This window comes from Capricornis sumatraensis, chromosome 8 (genome assembly GCF_032405125.1).
Source record: "Capricornis sumatraensis isolate serow.1 chromosome 8, serow.2, whole genome shotgun sequence".
In the NCBI taxonomy this organism is placed as follows: Eukaryota; Metazoa; Chordata; class Mammalia; order Artiodactyla; family Bovidae; genus Capricornis; species Capricornis sumatraensis.
In genome coordinates, this window is record NC_091076.1 from 57,530,980 (window position 1) to 57,552,840 (window position 21,861).

At 39.0% G+C, this 21,861-nt stretch overlaps 1 protein-coding gene across 2 annotated transcripts in view; it reads left to right on the forward strand.

The window, feature by feature from the left end:
* ANKFN1 (ankyrin repeat and fibronectin type III domain containing 1) overlaps window positions 1–21,861 on the forward strand; it is a 193,848-nt gene that overhangs the window by 30,769 nt on the left and 141,218 nt on the right. For both annotated transcript variants that reach the window (XM_068978753.1, XM_068978752.1), the window contains 2 exons: window positions 11,691–11,885; window positions 13,635–13,748. In XM_068978753.1, coding sequence (XP_068834854.1) covers window positions 11,691–11,885; window positions 13,635–13,748 — 309 coding nt within the window. The remainder of the gene's footprint in view (window positions 1–11,690; window positions 11,886–13,634; window positions 13,749–21,861) is intronic.

Consider the following 21,861-nt stretch of genomic DNA (forward strand, 5'->3'; position numbering starts at 1 on the left):
CCACCTGTCCACTCCTCTCAGCCCTGGACAACTACTTTCTGTTTCTATAGATTTGCCTATTCTGGACATTTCACAGAAATGGAATCAATCATTTAATATGTGATCTTTTGTGAATGGCTTCTTTCTGAATGTATTTTGAAGTAGAGCTGATAGTACTTGCCAAAGGGAGCTGCTCTGGGGCCATCGACCCTGCCCAGGAGTGGATGGGATAAAATCACACAGCCCTTGCCCTGTGCCAGGCACTATTCTGAGCACTTTACATGTATTGACTCCTTTAATCCTCACACAGCATTCTGAGGTAGGCACTCACATTCCCCTAGGTGCAAACTCTCTGACCCAATGACCACAGCGGCTCTGAGCCACCGTTTTTATGTTTCCTAAAAGAAAAAAGTAAACTCATCAAATTGTTAGTTTGACTAATACTGATTCACTCACTTCCAAGTGGTGAGACCCAGAAGGCTGAAAAAGAAGCAACAAATATATAATTAGAGGTCACATCGATGCTCCTAAATTTCATAAAACCCCGCCACCCAAAGACTAGGTACAGAGGCAAATCCTTGTATCAGAAAACTCCTTCTTTTAAAAATGCTAAGCTCACCACATCCATGTCAAAAAGAATGAGGACTTGGGTTCAGTAGCATGGGGCTCTTCAGTAAGAGCTCCTTCGTCAAAGTACCGCTTCTTTTCAGTGGAACTGGAGGATTTGGATGGATGGGCAAAGAAGGATGGAAGAAATGAGAAAGGTTTATTTGCTGCCTTCCAATTTATGTTGCAAGCATGTCTGTCCCAAAGATCCAGTGAGAGAGCAGTGGAGAGAGAATCAAGGGGTCTGAACACAGAGAATGCAGACTGAGCCCCATTCTATAGGAACAAGGAGACCATTCATCCAGATGTTGCCTGCACTGAGCTGGATGAAACATTACTCTTACTTACCTGAGACGCTACAAAAAATGTCTGCATTTTCCACGAAACCAGTAAGACTCCCAATCCCCCCCCCAAACCCCTTTGTGCATAATTAAATCTCCATAAAAGAACCCAGCTACTAAATATCTAGTTAAACCAAAAGAAAATTCATTGAAAAGATCCCTGGTTTTTCCTCATTCCCTGTGGGATGATAACCACAATATCATCACCAAGTTGTAAAGGATAGTGAGAGAGAAACCCAGCTTTTAGCCTCTGGGAAATATGATACCTAAGTCACCTCGGCCACCCAAAAAGTTAAAGAGACAGGATCGTGTATAGACTCCCACATGTGTAAAAATGGCAAAAGACAGCTAATTGAGGGACTATGAAATCTCCACATACATTATCTCCCGTTTTCACACTGGCGCTTCAGGATAATGTTATTAACTCCATTTTGAAGAAGAGGAATTTGTGATTCTGAGAGGTTATGTGACTGACCAAAGGTCACACATCGAGCAAATGAATAAGGGTGTCAAGGATTGAAGTCCAAGTGTGTGGGATACCATACCTGGGGTCCTGCTGTGCAAATTTGCTGTCTTTCCAAGTAACCAGTATGGAAGGCTGTGACCACTAGGCCCCTTTCCCTTTCCGGCTCCCTTTTTCGCTATTTGCTAAAACTCCACTGTGTGTTTCTTTGCTCTGTTCTGTGCACTGAGATGCCGTTTCTGTTGGGAAAAAAGCAGGATAGAAGAACACAATCTGTTTCCAGGGATTTTTAATTCACTTTATATATCAAGTAGAAAAGAAATCAAATTGCTTCGGTGCGTGAGTATGAGTCAGCCCATGAGAAAAAGTCTGGCAGCTAGAGCCAGGTAAGCAAGCACCTGTTGCAAACTATTCCACAAAAGCAGTAGAGGCAGGATAGAAGAGCAAAAATGATAAGAATAACAATGAGCTCTTAAGTTCTTAGAGTATGTTACACATTGCGAAAATGCTTTTGCTTACATCTGATCCTGACCACTGGTTTGTGAGATGAGAGTTGCCTGAAATAACAAATGACAAAGAATTCATCCAGTGCTCCAAAGCTAATAAGTAGTGGACCCACAATTTGAACCCAGATCTTCTATATTAAATGCTTTGGCGTTTAGTATTAAATGTACTTAGTATTTGGTATGAAATGTGTTAGGTATTTGTAGAAAAGCATTAGCCCACTTCCTGACACAATGTGGATATTCAGTTCCTTTCTTCTCCGACTCTCCTTCGTCTGTTCATCTTCTATTGCCTGTCAAATATTCAGGATTTCTAATAGGGTAAAATTTCTGTCTTCCCTTCCCCTGTGTGTTCCCTTCTGAAAACAGCCCAATACTCTTTTCACTATGCCAACCAAAGATTTCGACATAATTCAGAAGAAAGTCCTCTGTATTTGTCTCCATTTCAAAACAGGAATCACAAAAACACAGATACGTTTGGGGACTTAACCTCCTAAGCCATTGGTCAGGCATGTTGTCCAGGTTTTAACCCCTCAATTCATAGAGCTATATGGAGCTGTTCTTAATAAACATGGCTTGAAATTCAGCCATGTACATTTCCTTATTCATAAGGGAAGTGCCAGAAGCGGCCACCCAAATTTGCACACTGCCCCAAGGTTAAATATATACAGAACTTCAGCCTGCTCATTAGATGAATCAACTGTCTTTATTTGGCAACTTTTTTCTGTTCCTCCCACCTTTAGGTGAGCAGCACAAAGTAATATTCATCCCTTCTAGAAGAAAACATCAGCCATTATTGAAGGAGAATCCCACATAGGTGTACCGAGCTTAGGAGACAGGCCCAGAATCTCAAAGGACCAGACCTAGGAAAACTAATGCACAGAAGTACTTCAGAACGCCTGGGGACTATCCTTTTGATTTTTTCACCTGCTCAGTATCCCCCTTGCTATAAGACATACTCAGTTGAACAACTGCTATCTGAGAAAGACTTGCTCCGAATCTGAAAGTCCCGTTATAAACTCCTCCCTTCTTCCAACTCATCCTGCCCTCCCCTTTGACTCACACTTCCACAGTCTCCAGAGGAGCTTACTGAATCGTCAGTGCTTTTCTGAGGTTGCTACCTATTTGGCATCATTTGGGCTCTCCCCATGGACAGAGGAGCCTGGCAGGCAGAGTCGGACCTGACTGAGCGGCTAAGCACAGCACAGCATAGGCTTTATAAACAGTGATCATAAAGAAACTAGTTCTTTTGGGACACCAACCGTGTGCAAATCTGGTCACTCACGTGAATGTTATCTCATCTTTTGATCCCAACGCCTGGCGCATAGTAGGAGCTGAGAAATTTTCAGATGAAATTTTCAGACCTGTCTTATGCTGTTGGGAATCACAGGTACTGAATTTTAGCACACGTACATGTGTTCTCACACACACAGTGTATGAAGAAAACTTTGTCTTCCAGTAATTTACACTGTGGGGAACCTTCTGTTGCTGCCGTTGCCATGTCTTCCAGGCACTGTTTTGAGACTTGGTTGCAGACATAGCCTGACTTTTTGTTTTTACACTGATTCATAACATGGCAGACTGTTCTTCTTTCTGCCCTTTCCTATAGCTGCATTCTCCCTTCGGCCCAGACCCTCTCCTCCCTCTCTGCATTCCATTGTGAGCTCCTCTCTCTTGCCTTCCCGTGGATACTGCCTGTGGCACTAGGAAGTGTCTCCCAGAATTAGTTATGCGCAGTTACTTCATAAAACACGATCGCAGAGTAGCTGTCATCTGAGTGTGGTGCAGACACCAATGTCAAAATTTGGCAGCCTTGTCAGGATGCACCACTCATTTCTGCAGTAGTCAAGGGTCCATGCTGGTGCTGGGACTGGTTCAGGGCACGTCTAAGAGGTGTGACTATAAACTAATGAGGCTGGCTTTATGTAAACAAACACACCAGAAAGTCTACAATCCACACGAATGTTATCCTGTAACAGGGTCCTCATGGGAGACCCCACACTTGCTTCAACAGTGCTGCCATTGCTCTAAACACTTTTAGATTTGTCCTCAGAGCCAGTTTATGAGAAAATCTGACTCGTTGCTTAGAGTCACACCTGATTTTTGTTCCAAAACAGCATTGCTCAGCGTCATCACCCTCCCTGTTTACCAGACGTGGCTTCCAATGATTTAGAGAGGTTTCCTGAAATCAAATCCACCCTCAAAAGACAATGATTTTCAACCATTAAAACTATGCAGAGGACAAGGCTTAAGCAGGTCTCTAGAATGTGTCTCCAGATATTTTTGTCTGCTTCATTAAAATAGGTGTACAAACCATCACCCTGACTTATGAACTTGCTCCTCCTCAAACCTTATCCCATACTGCTCAGCCCTCACCTGAGCAGACCTTCACTCCACATACGCACACCTCCACTCCATTCCTTAAGCACGCCTCACTATCTTATTAGAGGGCCTTTATATGGCTATTCTCCATGCTTGAAAAGATTGAGTGCTTTTAATCTTGATCATTACATTGCCAACTCCTTCTTAACATTTCAGTTCAAATTTCACATCTTCAAGAGAGGCTTTCTTTGGCCACCAAGTCCAAGGTCTAAAGTCTCTTTCTTTTTTTTTCCTTGAGTTTATGGGGATCTTTAGTCTCTTTTAGCAATTTAAAGATGTTGAAAGCAGTGAGAGAAAGTATATAGAAAAAGGATGTAAAGCAAGACTTGTTCTCCATATCCACTGTTTTTGGACATGGGAGGCCATTTTTTTTAAACAAGACTTTACCTATTTCATTTTTATGTAGATAAGTGTATTAGGCTAGACTTTGCTGTAGGAACAAAAATACGCTCCCCCAATTTCAGTGAACTTACCACAAAGGTTTATGTATGGCTCACACAAGCTTGCTTGGGTTCAGGCCACCCTCCCTGGGCAGTTGACCTCCATGCTTGAGTGAGAGGAACTGGGTTGCAGAGAGTTGTACATAGGTCTTAAGAGTTTATTCTGCAAGTAAAGCCACTTCTGATCACATTAGTTTATTTTCGTTTTCTGCATAGCACTGAAATCACTATACAATATTTTCTCAGTGTTTTGATTTCCTTATTTTCTCTCCCCTCTGCATTAGAATGTAAACTCCAAACAGCAAAACTGGTCTCATTTGTCACTCTATCCCCATCAAAGAGTAGGCACTTGATAAATATGTGTTTAGTTGAACTGAATAAATCCCAAGACTACTTCTCCTTCTTTTGAAGGGTGTGAATACATGATTAATTTCGAAGGGAATAATTTTACTAAATATCAAGTGAATTTACCTCTTTTATTTCCAAATAACTTTTTAGACATCAGGTGTCCATAGCCTAAGTTCCAGTCACTTGCCCTTCAAGAGTTGATCACTGTTTTTTCATTCTTTTGTTTTTAATTTTTAAATATTCCTGCAACGCTGAATGTATTCTCCTTTCCCAAAATTAAAACACACATAAAGTATAAAGATACCTTTGTTGGCCAACCCAACACCACATGCGCACATGCACACACTCACTGTCTAGGCTTCTGTCCCTCAATTCAACCAACATAACCACTGCTCTGCTCTAGAGACATGATTGCGCCAGAGGATCCATTTCCAAACTTACTTAAGTGACTGCTGGTGAGAGGCCTGTGTTCTTTCTGTATGGGCCTCTCCATTGCACTGCTCCCTAACATGGCAATTGGCTTCCCCTAGAGGACATTATTTAAGTAAGAGAGGGAGACCAATCTAGCTGGAAGCACCAGTTTCTTTTGTAATCTAATACCAGAGGTGATACGTTATCACTTTTGTTGAATCTTGTTGATCTTGATGCCCAGCACAGATCAGCTCTGGTACAAGGTGTGAATACTAGGTCTCTTGAAGGCTGGCTACTCTACTACCTATCTAAGATTGTCGAGAATTAAATGCAATAGGTTTAAAACATTTCCCTGGCACATTTTAAATGGTCAAATAAATTGTTAGCCAATATAGCTCTCAGAAACAAAATAAAACAAGCCAGGATTTTCTGGTAGAGAATTTAAATATTTTACCCATCTGTTGTATGGTCTGTGCTGTGAAAACACTGTCCAATATAAGCACTTTTTTAAGTTTGTAGGATTTTGTGTTCTAAAACTGCACTGTCAAACATAGACATACGACTGTCGAGTACTTGAAATGTGTCCAGTCCAAATTAAAATGTGTTTTAAATGTAAAATTTACAATGAATTTTTAGGGCTTAAATACCATATATCTATAATTAATCATTTCATACTGATTCCATGTTGAAATGATAATGGTTGGATCTGTTAAGTTAAATATATCATGAAAATTAATTTCACCTATTTCTTTTTGCTTTTTTAATGTCACTACTAGGAATTTTTAAATGCTGTGACACACTATATTTCCATTGGACAGCACTAAAAAATCAGCAGAAGATACAGCTATCTTATTTCATCTTTAACCCCTCTATAACATTATTGAAAAATCTGCTTTGGATTTTCTAAATAAGTTCTTCAATTATTTTGTGTGTTTGTTTCAGAGAAAATGTCCATTTGCCCCTTGGAGTTTGGGAGACGTGGGCAGAAAGTCTCTCTATATCAATAGCTCTAGCTTCTTAAAGAGCAACAATTACAACTTACACTGTGTAACATGGACTTTGTGAATCCACGTTCTGCTGAAAGTAGCAGAGAAAAACATTCCAGAGCCCCATGTCCAAGTTGTAATGAGTTCTAAGAGAAGAAAGCTCACAGTAATTGAAATGAAACGTTTAATCTCCAAATCACTAAAACTTTTTGGGATTCACACTCTCAAAGTCCTTGGGAAAACCTGAAAATAAGACAACGGGTTGAAACCCAAGTGAGTTTTGAGCCCTGAATCTTATTAAGACAGGTAAATTGCAACTTATGTTTTGAGTTTTTTAATTAAAAAACATTTAATTATTTAAATATCTCTATATTACTTCTTTTGACATTCCTAGCTGGAAACAAATCAGTTGTGAGGTTGTTAGAAGGTCATCATTTATGATCAGCAAAGATAAATTTTATTAACTGCTATTCTTGGTTGCCCAAAGGAGATTGGCTTACAATGCAAGGTTTATACATAAGTGACCTTGTTTTCTCCTTTGAAATTAAAGATAGGGTTGAAATTGACACCACTGAGTATATGATATATTTTTGAATGGAAGCTAAAACAGAACATTTGTATCTGGGGCAAGAGATTTTTATTTTTTGATGGAAGAACACAAAGGTATTTTATAAAAACAAGTATTTGATTTATATTTGTGTGCCTCTTAAGTATAACACAGACCAGTGGGTTTAATAAAAATTATATAAACCTGTACTAATTGAGAGTCTTCTGTGTACAATGATTGGTGAGCAATGAGTTCCCAATCATACAGAACCAAGGGTACTATAGGAAGAGGCACCAAAGGCTAGTGGTAAACATCCTTCTACCACTGAGTTTAAATGATTATCTTACTGCCCCGTATTTCTCATCAGTGAAAACAAGGGAAATGCCAATGACAATAGAAAAGGTATCACTACATTGCAAAATAGCGTATCATTAGTAATGGGCAAATGTATTTTTTTAAGTAAGCCCAATGAATCGTTCCCTGAAAGTGTCAATAAAAAATTAAAATTAGTTTACATTTTACTCTTTAATATTTTTCAAACTTTAAGCAATTTAGGCCCAACTTCACTAACTGCAAGGTAAAAGAAAAAATTAAGACATGTAAGGCTACTAAGTAGTTGCCAACCAGTAGGTTAGATTCTGATGGTGAAGAAAATCCACTCGGGCTGATTATTACGTATCTCAGGATTTAAACAGTAACTGTAATTGTATTCTTTGAACACCAAGTTCCTGCCCCTCCCCCCATTCCCACCCCAGTAGTTAATTAGCTGGGCAGGTCTTAGAACAAATACCCACTCAGAAACACTGGGTGGTAGAAATGCTGTTGATAATTAAACACCACAATAGCATGGAGCCTATTTCAGGAGCCGCCGAGTGGTCTTGCCCCAGCCGAACCGCTCACCACACACTCACAGACCCTCTATTGTGCTGGCTATGGCTGCACAGAGGGATAGTTGCTTGACTGGAGAAGGGCTCAACTGCAGTAAGAGTGAAAAGACCGAACCTCGCAAACAGGTACAGGAGTTCCGGACCCAAGGGGAAAATATCCAGAGACTAGAAGGAAAAGGAGAATGGATCCAAGAAGGGAAGTGACGGGCAGCAAAACTGATCACAGAATAGACATTAACCTTTCTAGTTTCTCTGTCCAAACAAACCACCAAAATAAGCTCACCAAGCCTGGGCCAAATAGATAGCACTTAGAAAAGAGCAATGCATAAAGAATAGGTTGATTTGCATTCCATTTGGGTTTAGAGGAAGTCCACTGAGTTTAAGGTTTTTAAGTTGGAACATCATCCCACCTCCCTGGATATCAGTCTATCTTTAAAAATGAGGGGGTTGAAATCGTTCTCATTCTGGGTGGAAAAAATAGGAATAAGAGTCCCCAGACAATCTCCAAGGTGTCAAAAAGCTTAACAGACGCATCATTACTGAAGATAAAACTACACAGTCTAATATGATTATCGTATTTACCTGCTTTTCCTTAAAACATTAGTTTGTTAGGTTTGATTATCTAATGCTGAACAGATGCTTCTATTGGCACTTATATAGGTCATTATTAATAGGGAGAAAAATGATTGCTTTAAGTCAGCTGATTTGGCAGTCAATAAAGAAAATCTTTCAAGAGAGAGTGTTTTATTAAACTATTAAAAAATCCATAGGATAAAAATAATAAAAGGTTTGCTTGGTGAAATGGTTTGAAACCACTGGCTCAGTTAGTGCCGCTCCAACTCGTGCATGAAATTACCTCTAACGGAAGCAAGTGAGTAGGTATATTCCCAGGGGCACCTGGGAACTTAGCCTGGAAAAAAAAGAGAGAAAGAGATCTATAATCTATCTTTTCTAATCTTCATTTTTTAAGGAATATGTTCCACTCTTCTCCATAATAGAAGAGCTTGTTTTAACTTCTAAATAATTTGCTTTCATCAAAAATCTGCCTAGGAAACTCAATGTTCCTGGAAGACAGACATATTTATTCTGAGACTTCAGAGACACCCACTGAACTCCATCAATACCACCACTATACTATGTTGTTTAAGTTAGATGTCTTAGTTTGAGAAGCACAGGTATCTAAACCATCTTGGAAAACTTACTCGGCCATAAAGTTCTATGTATCTTTCTTGCTATTCTATGAAGAGATGAATGCTTTATTTTAAAGATTCAGAGTCCTTTTACCCCTACAACTCAAATAGCATCAAGTCTACAGTCTAGGAATAAAGGCAAAGTCTAGAAACAAAATGTGTTGTGCTAGGAAAAGCAGGAAAAATTTCAGGGGGAGCCAAGCATAGCTCAAGAGAAGCTGTCCATCTGAAATGCCACCTGGAATTCACACCAGTAATAACTGTTGTGGATATAAAAATTAATAGGGGGTATTTCATAGTATTAGAAAAATTTATTTTTATAAATCGTGTGTCTATCGCCCAAGTGTTGACGCATGCATGCAATTCAAACATCAAGCTCACAATAAAAAGCTCACTGAATGACTTAGCAAGGACAATTCCCCCATTTTGTCCATAATTTGGAGTGGAAGAAGGGGGGGGAGTGGGGAAAGGGTGCAGTTACTGGGTCAATTAATCAACCTGAAAACTGTGACACAAACTCTGACGCCTAACCTATGTCTAAAAATACACAAATGTATACGAATTTGTTTTAAACTGTCAATGCCTATATTTAGGACCTTCCCAGCAAGGCTATAATGAGACTGTGTTTGAGGGCTTCAGTCATAGCAGACTCTACCATTAATCTGAAGTTAGTTAAATTAACAGCATTTAGTCCTGACTTGTCAATCTCGCTGCTTCAGGAAATTGCACCTTGAGGCTACTAATATTGCCAATTTTTCCACAGGAGTATGCGCCTGCATGTGCGTATGTGTATTTTTTTTTCTCCAGAACCTCTGTGTTCATACACCATCATTGCTTCCCTACACCCACAGCACTTACATTATCATTTATTCTGGCCTCCTTTAGCCTTCCCAAGGGGTTCTGCATAGTGTAGCTTCTCAATGAAAGAGTTTTTTAGCTCTATATTTGTTTGTTTATTTTTTTGTCATGGCTCATGACTGAGGCTTTAAAAAAAAGTGTGACAGTATTTAGAGTGCATGATTGACTGCTACAGCAACGTGCATTAACCATGACCGATCTGCAGCAAAACACAGTCCTGAGTGTTCTAAACAGCAACTTTAAAAAGAAAGAAAAAACGAAAAAGACTCAACTAATTTTTCATTGACTTCATCTGTAAATAAATTTAGATTGATGCTAAGCAGGGGCAATAATAAATCAGTATTCATTTCCTGTAATTAATGCAAACATGCCTATGAACACACGACAAGATGAATATATAACCACGTAATTTCCATTTCAAAATACACCTAAAATTTTTCACTTTGCGTTATCTTCATAATATTTTCCCTCTTAATTAGAAGAATAAAATGGTTAGATATCTTTCCCACCCACCAGGGGGAAATATTGTTTTGGTCACAGAGAGTGTCAAACACATTTTGGTGACCGATCTGCAGAACCTGGTTCTGCTCTGTTTCATTATTTGTGTGATCCTCTACCCTATGCATGCTAAGGCTCTCTTCTCTTCTTTAAACTAACCAGGAAGAGCTCCACTGAAGTGGCCAGGTGACCACCTAGGCAGGCCCTCACATGCATGAGTGCCCTGAGTGAACAGCAAGAAGCAGACTCCCAATCTGACATAAGAATTGGAAATGTTCTGTCACTGACATGAACATTCACTCACACAGGGCAGGTTGGGTAAATAATATGATGTGAATCAAATAAAGATTATCACACACACTGAATTAAAAAAAAAAATACCAAGCCTGACAACCTCTGTCGGCAAGAGGAGTTAATATAACTTGCTCTCTTGGGCACGGGCATCTCTAGAAATCATTCGCACAGTCAGAGCACAATTAAAGGGTAAAATTGATCAAAGATCACACCCAAGTCATCCAACCATCAGGACTCACTAGTTCTATTGTGGCAGCAATAGTGGAAGACTTTGTTAACAATCCCTGGGTGGGGAAGTTCCCCTGGCAGAGGGATAGGCTACCCACTCCAGTATTCTGGCCTGGAGAATTCCATGGACTGTATAGTCCATGGTGTAGCAAAAAGTCAGACACGACTGAGCGACTCTCACTTTGTTAGCAATAAATTAACTGACTAACAATAACAAAATTACCACCAAGAAAAATCCCTATGAGCTGGAAAGAATATAAAAACAGAAGATTTGATCAGGTTCTACAAAAACAAACAAACAAAAAAAAACAGCAAAAACCAAAAACACATCTTCAGCAGGATGCAACTTGCCTCATGGATGACTTTCCATAAGACCTTCCTAGTCCTACAAAGCTTTTGCCCTTAAGTGTTTGTACCTCTGAAAATTCCGGAAACAACTACGTGCAACATGAAAGAGAAGTGAGCCTCCTGCCAGCAGCATTCTAATGACCTCTGCTAGGCAGCTATCTGGGCCCCAGGGCAGTGGGAATCTCTTAAACCAATATGTTTGCCATTTAATCTGGTTGTGTCACCAATTAGACCTTATCATAGTAAGATAGCTAATGATGAATATAGATTCCACTTTCCCCAGGCATTTTTAAAAACTCTTGGTAGACTCCCAGATACCCTGTCAACAGAGCAGCGTTTCCCCAGAAAGAAAAGCGAGTCAGCCCATTTCTTTCCTTCCAGTTGTCAGCCTGGAAAGCCGATCTATGCACCTCAACACACTGGTGCAGGAAGCCCAGGAGAGGGTGAGTGAACTGTCTGCTCAGGTGGAGAATGAAGGATTCAGTCTGGACAACACAGAGAAAGAGAAACAGCTGAAAGCTTGGGAGTGGAGGTACCGACTCTACAGACGCATGAAAACAGGCTTTGAACATGCCAGTGAGTATAAGCAGAGGACTTGTTCGTTTAACTAGACTGAACCCTGGTTTGAAACAGCAGGACTTCTTTCACTGAGTTTTTGCCACTCGAGGGATCACGGATGGCCGTTGTCAGCCTCTTTGGGGCAAGGGTTCTGGGAGGCTGTCAAAGGGTCTTTTGTCTTGCTTGATTTTCTGACTCCTGATAGGTTCTTTGACCACAGCCATGAGGCTGTTGGCTCCCCTCCACCGTGTCACACTCAGCTAGCACTTTCCACCCACTACGCCCTAATGTCTAATGACCTGGATGGTCTGATTCCCTACGTGGCTTTATTTTGAGATGTGGAGGTGGAAAAATACCTGTTTGCCTATTTGTCCAGTTTCTGCTTCAAGTTCAAGATTAAGTTGTTTTCAACTCTCTACTATATACAGCTTATATAAACTGACCTTCAGTTAATACAACCAACAGAGAAGGATAACCAACCTATGAATTATGCTTTTGTCTGCACTTCCATTCTCTTTACCAGCTCTTTTTGTTAATTTAAGAAAAGCTTTGTTTCGGGATAATACTCGTTAGCATTGGAAGGCACTGCTTAGTGTCACCCTGATATAAAAATTCACATACAATCCGAACACTTGTGAAACATTAAACTCTTATTCCAAAAGCTGATCTTATTTAAGCAGTAAAAAAATTAGACTTGAAATGTTTAATATAAGGAAAAGATCAGTTCATTAGTTTGGGAACTATCTGCCTCTGCTTTGTGATAAACACCAAAGGCAGAGAAATTCTTGTTTTCTGTAGTATTGTATTCTAAATACCAAATCTAGGCCTAATCCTTTCTCTTGAAGCAAATAGCTTAAGTAATATTAATGAAAGGTTGCTTTTAATATTAACAATCCCTTTAGTAATGCTAATACATGCTTTAAATAAAAAGCATTTCAATAATTGTTGAAATTATTTTCAGCAACCGTTTCAATCAATGCATTTACCATTGTACCTCATTTAGGATAGATTAATACTAGAATTAATACTAGAATCATCAAATCATTAATTTGATGCCATTTTAAAATTTTTTTCTAAATTAAAAAACATCTTCTGGGTGTCAAAAAGTACTCTGAGGGATAGAAGTCCTTTAAAACCTGGGGTTAGTGGACATGACATTTGCCTATGAAGTCTTTCTTAGAAAAATAGTACCTGATATAATTGGAGGCAAAGTGAGAGCAAGTCAAGGTAGCATTCCATACTGGGAAGAGCCCGAAATTGGGCATCTGAAGCCACAGACTTTCATCCTAGCTATGTCTTTACTGTGTTCTTGGACCGGTAATTTGCCCTCATTGGGTTGAAGTTTCCTCATCCTAAAAGTGCGGATGTGGTTACGCATTCTTTCTACCCAACAGGGTTGCAAAAAGGCTCCATGAAATGATTTGCATGAAAGTAGTCTGTACCTACAATGTTGATTCCTGCTAACTTTCTGACCTCCTCTCCACTGGTCCAGCCCAATCTTCTATTGTGTTGCTAAGGTACTTTGAGAAGGCTTAACTGGTATTATTTACCCCTTCAGAAGATGTTCTAATGCTCAAATAAGACCACGATGGCAACAAATAAAGGCCATTGAGACTTCTAATGAAAATGCTCAAAGGCAAAAGCTATTAGGCTCTACAAACAAATGTCTCCACAGTGTGCGTTTCAGGGTATCCTTTGAAGAGACAGGAACATTGTTTGAAAAGGATTTGCTATGTTAAGATCCCTGTGTTTCTCCTTCTGTCCCAGGAGCCCCCGAGGTGCCAACCAGTGCTTGTCTCGTGGTAACCAGCAGCACATCACTCACTGTCAGCTTTCAAGAGCCTCTTAGTGTCAACGCAGCTGTAGTAACCAGATATAAAGGTACTGGATTCCAACTATTTTTGTCACTGCTTCTCCTTAAAATGCAAACTGCTGTTTGAGGATCAATTGCACATTTTGCATGTTTGTTTTTTCTGCTGAAAAGATTTTTTTCATCCCATTTACTTTTTCAAGTTGAAGTATTTCCATAGGCATTCACACAGAGAGTGATAAGGTGATGGAGAGTGTTACAGACGAATAGGATTGATATTTCATTCTTGCTTGCAGAGCACGCACCTCCTCTGTGTATAGCATTCACTTGTGGACAGTTCTGAGTAGGACACACTAAAGAAGCTGCCTCTATCTACAGGGCTCAGAGGTTAAAGATACAGCACAAACTAAATAGGGGGCATATGAATTAGTAGCTGTAATAGCAGGTAACTAGGGTTGATAATTAAAACAACAACAATATCGGAGGTCAGAGAAGGAGGAGGGATGGTTAAATGATAGAATTGGAAAGGCCCCCGTGAAGCAGTGGCAACTGGGCCTGGCTCTTAAGGATGGCTGAGATTTGAACCAGAAGATATTGGAAGGAAAGTGAACTCCAAGTGAAGGGAACAGTGAGCGCACATACCAAAGCAAGAACATTCCAGAACAAGCAGAGAGCAAGGGAGCTTGCAGTGCAGTGGTTCCAGGACAGAGTTCATGAGAAGAAGCAGTGAAATGTACAATTGGAAAGTGCTAAGGAACTGGGGTTAGAAGGGAGGGATAGAATGAGGCTTGAAATCAAGATTAAGGAATTTAGACTTTATCTGATGAACTCTGCAGACCACTGAATAAGATACAAACAAAATCAGAAGCAGATTTTTCAAACATTTAAGTTCCAACATTGTGTGTGATGTAGCTTCCCAGGTGGCACTAGCGGTAAAGAACCCACCTGCCAACGTAGGAGACATAAATTACATGGGTTCGATCCCTGAGTCAGAAATATTCCCTTGTCTGGAGAATCCCATGAACAGAGGAGCCTGGCGGGCTACAGTCTATAGGGTCGCAAAGAGTCGGACACGACTTAAGTGACTTAGCATGCACGCACATACTGTGTATTGGAAGACATGTGGATTTGGAATAAGGAAATGAGTTGGGAAGCTTTTATATTCAGGAGAGAGGTCATGACAGCCTGACCTGACTGCTATAGTAGCCCTGGGAAAGGAGAGAGCCCACAGGGGGAAGATGTTATGAGGATAACAGCCAAGGCTTACATAGTGCTTACCATGCTCCGGGCACTGTGTAAAGCCTTTATGTGTATTAACTCTATTCCTCACAACAACCTTATAAGGTAGGTACTGTTATGGTTCCCATTTGCAGATGAGAAAACTGAAGCAATGAAATGAAGAACTTACCTAAAGACACAGTAGGGCCAGAAATATCACATTATGTTGACTCTTGAATGTGGTGGACAAAAAAGAAAGAAATCTATTTTCCTGATTCAGGAGGATGTATGAAAATTCCCTGAACAGTTCTAAAACTTGATAAGACTCTCCATACGTATTCTGAAATGCCAGGCCACAAGGCAGAATTTCTGTGTTCAGGTCACTGCCATTCCCATGGACCACAAAAATGTCCAAGTAGTGTATGCTTCCTTTCTCCTTCTAGGGCCCGTTCCCAGGAGGACTTTCTCTGTCTCCAAATTACCCACAATTTGTAGCTTTCTGAGTTACTTGGAATTTTCCAGATATCTCCACTATTTTTTATATCTTAGGTAAAACAGCATTGAATTATTTATCACTTTGGGTTTTCTGTATCCAGCTAAGAGAGGGCAGCCTGAGGAAACAGCAGATAAATGAAACCACCAAGAATGGCTGCCCACAGCCATCCTTCAATTCAACTCTGATAATTTCTGTTGGATGCCAAGATTTTCTGAAATTCAGAGCAAGTGTTTGCAGGCAATATTAGACATGACATTTTCCTTTCTTTCTACCTCCCTCCAGCTCAGGGCTTTGATAAAGAGTTTCATCAGTGCTGCCCAATTTGACATTTTCTTCTTACGTTTGATTAGTGAGCTATCAGGAGCTAATTTATCCAGACTGTCAGCTATTTAATACCCAACCATAATGCCAGCAAATTCAATCAACATTCACATATTAACACGTATCATCTCAGGAGACTTGCATTTGGGTGAGGTTGAAATGAAAGGTCACAAATGGGTTTTGTTAGCAACTAGAGAGGCTTAATTAAGTACTATAAATAGAATTGTCTGTTGCATTATAGAGTAGGTTTCCTCGTGTCAATTTATAAGGTCATAAATTGAGTCCTTAACCTGACCACTCTCAAGGATTATTTAAAACAGCTGTCAGCTTACTGTACCTAGAGACAGCAGGACAGTTTTTAATTCAGGGTTGAAGTAATTATTTAATTATGAAAATACTAACAAAACTACACTGAGACCAGGCTAATTATTTTGTTTGCATTAAAAAAGAAGAAACAATTAAGAAATCCACAAAATGAAGTGGCAATTATCTAATTGGTTAGAGGGAAGGTTTAACCCTGAGTATTTAGAGTTTGGCAAAAACATATCACTCTCCAGAACTTTGGGGTTCAGCAAAACCTCAAGCCTATTTTGACAACTGGATATTTTCCCCCTTCATGCTTAAGCCAGTTTTTGAAAGAAAATCTGAATCCTTCTGTTGCTTCTTATTTACATTCAACTCATCAACATGTGTTTTTTTCTTTTGTTTTTTGTTTTCAAAAAACGTTCACTGATATCCAGAAATCTTTTAAAGAGCATCTCTTTATACACCTTCTTCAGGCCCCAGGGTTGGCCAAGCACCAGGCCAACAGGCATCACAACTTGGAGATTAAAGGCATCCATTTCAGCTCAAAACCCAGAAAACGGTTTTGAGTGAGACTCTCTTGACTCTCTGCCTGCATGTTCCTTGAAAACAGTAAAATGGAGCTCAGAGAGCTAGTCTGTTTCTAGCTGTTTCTTCCTTGGATTCCAAGAGTGCTTACATCTTTTGGTCCCATCTCACCAGTTTTCATGGCTTACAGAGCAAAACAAGAGTTATTTCAGATGCTCTGATGCTTTGGACAAGTGCCAGAACTTCGTTCCACATTTTCTCCTTGCCGCCTTGGGTGACCTACCCAGAGCTCTCATTTGCAGAGGACATGTCATTTCCCGGTAGTCCCAAAGCAGAAAATATTTTCAAAAGTGACTTTACTGCCCTTTGCGGGGCTGAGGGTGGATAGGACGGTATCCTTTAACAGGTGCAGTGCAGCATCTGTTTTCCATCTACAGGATGATTTCTTTTCTAGCTTTTTTAAAAACGCAGGCCTTGAAGTGGTGACACTTTGCAATCTGCCAATGACAAGACGCTGTAGCTGCTCAGGTGCATGTGGGCAGTACCTTGGTTTGGACAATGTCCTTCCCCACCTCTCTTCCCATCTTGTTCCCTAAGAGATTAGAAACTGCCTCCCTAATTCCTTCCTACAAAGGCTTGAATAGCAAATTATTTAACTGCTCCTCATTTCATGGCATTTTCAAAAATAAATTAAAAAGCACTTCTTCCCGCAGAGACTGCCAGGACCTTTCAGGAGCTGGTAGTGTATCTGCTTCTTCAAAGACCAGGCTGGTGCTTCTGCCAACCACTTCCTCCAGTTTTTCTCAGAAGGAGAGGAAGCCAGAGGATTCCAGAGAGATGTCTGGGGGCACTGCAGCTTCTAGAAGGGAAGGTGCACCATTTGCACATTAAAACCCTCAGGGCTGATAATTTACAATGATAGTGTGAACTTGATTATGACTTGATCACTTGGGCCATCTTTTCATAAGACTTAAGAAAAATCTGACTTCGCAAGACTTGGGTACACACTGCTCAGTACTTTATACTATTTTTTACCCCTTCTATTTTTTTCCTCCTATATGTTGTAATTGGAAAGATACTTGTCTAAACCAAAAAATATATTGCATAGGAAATGTAATTATTTTCCATGTTTAATTAATTGAACATTAATCATAAGCATGAGGGGACTATCCTCATTACTAGACTGAAGTGATATCATTCCACAAAGTGATATTTCTAACTTTATTTAGCTTGTTTGGGCAGAAGTGAAGCCTAAAGTATGCAATGAAAACAACTCAGAGAGGCAGAAGTTGTTACGTCCAGAGGACATGAAATGCAATGCATTAACTCTTTGCACACAAGTGAAAATGTGGAAGCAAGTTGAGTGACATGTATGATGAGGAAAAATAGAAGATCCAGGGAGAGTGACAGAATGCCTACACTACTCAAAAGTCATTTCTCTAAGCTGCGGCAGCCTTTGTATCCTAGCCCGTCATTCCTCCGCTGGTAACTCAGTAGTCAGCATCCAGCCAGTTTACACTCCAACCAACCTGTAAAGTTTTCTGTAGTGACATATGTTGTGAATCATATCCTTTCTGCATTGTCTTCATTCAGAAAAAAAAAAAATCTAATTTTCAAAACACAGTCCAGAATTATGCAAAAGAAAAAATCAAACAAATATCATGTGATGTCATTTACATGTGGGATCTAAAAAAGAAAAATGATACCAAGGTACTTACAGAAACAGACTCACAGACTTAGAGAAGGAACTTACAGTTACTGGGGGGACGTTGGGGGGAAGGGATAGTCAGGGAGTCTGGGATCAACAGGTACACACTGCTATATTTAAAACGAATAACCAACAAGGTCCTACAGTGTAGCGCAGGGAACTCTGCTTGGTGTTATGTGGCAGCCTGGATGGAAGGGGAGTTTGGGGGGAAATGGGTATATATATATATGTATGACTGAGTCCCTTTGTTGTCCACTTGAAACTATTACGATTATAATAAAAAAAAATAAAAAGTGTATATCCTGGGTGGAAATACATCAAAATGCTCATGATGATTACCTTCGGGGGGTGGGGATTATAAGTGATTGTTACTTTTTCCTTTTTGTATTTCTAGTTGTCTGCCGTGAACATGTATTATTTGTAAAATTAGAAAGAAAATAATAAATGTCATTAAAAAATAAAAGATACATATAGAAAAAATAAATAAAAAAGTTTTAAAAAGTAAATAAAGTAAAAGTTTTTTAAGACTTTAAAAAATTAAGAAAAAGTTGAGATGTACCCTTTTCTCAAGGTTACATCTCTATCACCAAGCTATCCTCTGTTATGAGTTTAATGTGTAGACTTACAAAACCTTTCCTGACGTGTGTGCACATATATGTACACACACCCAGATGTTTACTATTGTTTGTGTACTCTAAGATAAATATCATGCTATGTGTCTAGTCATACAGTTAGACGTTTTTTCAGTTCAACAATATACATGTCAGTGTGTTTGGATATTCATTCTTTTAAATAGTTATGTAGTATTCCTATTCCATAGACAGCAGAGCCATAGTGTATTTAATCATTCTCCCACTGATGAATATAGGTGGTTTCAATTTTTTTCCTATTTTACAATGTTTCAGGCCTTGTATATGTCTCTTGTACCTGTGGGAATATTTTTTCCTGGGATTGTAAACTGGAAGTGGAAATATTTATATAGTCCCATACTCTGTCTCACTGCCTGCTGCTGCTGCTGCTGTCTTTTCAGTCGTGTCCAACTCTGTGTGACCCCATAGACGGCAGCCCACCAGGCTTCCCCGTCCCTGGGATTCTCCAGGCAAGAACACTGGAGTGGGTTGCCATTTCCTTCTCCAGTGCAGGAAAGTGAAAAGTGAAAGTGAAGTCGCTCAGTCATGTCCAACTCTTCGCGACCCCATGGACTGCAGCCTACCAGGCTCCTCCGCCCATGGGATTTTCCAGGCAAGAGTACTGGAGTGGGGTGCCATCGCCTTCTCTGTCTCACTGCCTATACCTATGCTAATACCATATAATAATGTCACAGTACATTTTTAACATCTGGTATGGCAATATGTTTCTCTGAAATGAATTTTTAAACTGCATCATATTCCTAAATTAATTTGGAGAGACTTCTCACCCATGACATATCTTTCTAACAAAGCTGAGTTTTACGTTTTCAGGAAAGTTTAACAGCTGTTTATTTATTGATCTTCATTCCTGTAAAGTTTCATGCTGAATGTATTTTTACAGTTCATTATAAATGAACTCTCTTTTCAAGATATTTTCTAATGGGCTATTGTGGGACAATTGAAGAACTCTTGCTAATTTTAGAACAATCTTTAGTTGACTGCTTTACTAAACTTAAATAGCCTCTTTCATCCCAATAGATTGTCTTGCATCTCATGAATTTTGTCATTTCATCTTCAAGAAAGGATCATTTTGTCCCTTCCTTTCTAATACTTTTCATTTCTTTTCAGATATCACTTTATTAACTAGAATCGATATGAGTTCTAGTTCCCACTATACTGTGTATAGTAACTGGGATAGTAGGTATTCTCTCTTACCTTCTTTGTCAACATGTATCTAATATTTTAATTACATGTTTTAGATACATGGCAACATGTATCTAATATTAAGTATGATGTCTACTCTAAGTTTCTGGTAGATACCTTTTGCAAAGTTATGAAAATTTAATTTAGATTATGATTGTTGATATAGTGGTGAACACAATTTTTAAATATCCTCTGTGGTTAGAGCCCCTTTAAAACCTCAAAAGTCATGTATTTGTGAGTTTCCTTTTAGAATTTTGATCATTTGTCTGTTTTATTGGTTTGTTTGAAGAATTGACTTTTTGATTCATAAAATCTATTTCTTGTTTACTTTCCATTTTATTAATTTCTGGCTTTATGTTTGCCAATTCTATTGCTTTCTGTGTGTTTAATGTTTCTTTCCTAATTTTGTGGCATTTTTTTATTTGAAAGCTTAATTTACTTGTTTATTTTTCTTCATTTCTAGTTCATGGATTTTAAGCTATAATTTATCCCCTGATTAATATTTTGTCCATATCCAAAAAGTTTAAAATGTATTGCTATAATGATCATTTACTTATAGATAATCTGTAATATGTTTCATTTCCACTTGAATCAAAGTTTTTAGATGAGTCACCTTAAACTTGTAACTGGCCATACATTTTTACTATAGCTTTATTGTTATTTTCTAATTTTGTTCTATTACAATAAGAACATTTTAAAATGTGGACTGTATTCTGTTGAGATTTTTTTTTAATTCCTACTTGTGGCTAACCAATGAATCAGTGGATATAGGTACCACATTTGGTGTTTGAAATGAATACATAAACTCCATTGGGTATACAGTGTGAATGTGTGTGTGTTGCTTAAATCCCTGTCTTTTTCTAAAGTACTTGTCCCTTTGACTTTCGATCTCTGAGAAGCTGTTTTATTTGTCTTGCTTAATACTGTTTGCCTCAGTTTCTGTCTATGATTAATACTGCTTTCTATGTTTTCATTTGCCTTCTGTCTTTTTGTATTTCTTTTATTTTCAACTTTCCATGACATTTGAAATATGTTTGTCTCTTGTAACAAGTATAGAAATAAATTCATATACTCTGAGAGTCTCTTTCTATACACTTAATTTTTTTGTCCCGAGTGATGTATCCTTATAAGAATAGGATTGAAAAGGCAAATTTGTGTGAGAAAACATCTGTGACTTGCTCCATCCTTACCTCCCTTCTTCCCCTCAGGGCCAGCCACCTATAACTCCTCCACTGCTCGTGGTTACACGTCTTCTTTAATTAATAGGCTTCTATTGCTATTTTTTATCAATTGCAGGTTTTATGTATGCAATAGAACTAAAACAGAATTTAATCTCACAGTACCACACACTTTCTTATTCTCTCAATTTAATTATATTTCCATTTTTAGTTAAGGTAACAATGTTTATATACCCCTATAAGCTTTTGACATTCCAAAATAAAGTATTAATAGTATATTTGATATTTCCTTCCCTAAGTATTTTTCTCAGTTCTCTAATTTTCTTTTTCTCTTTCTTACCCTACCTCAGTTCAGTTCAGTCGCTCAGTCGTGTCAGACTCTTTGCGACCCCATGAACCACAGCACACCAGGCCTCTCTGTCCATCACCAACTCCTGGAGTTTACCATTATCTTATTCAAAATTCATTTCAAATGGTCCTTTCAGAGTAGTACCTATTTTCCCAAGAGTGGTATTTACTTTCCCTCTCACAATACTCTCTGCTCATGTTCCACTGTATAATAATAGCTCATTAGGTTTCCATTAGGGAAAGGCTCATTAA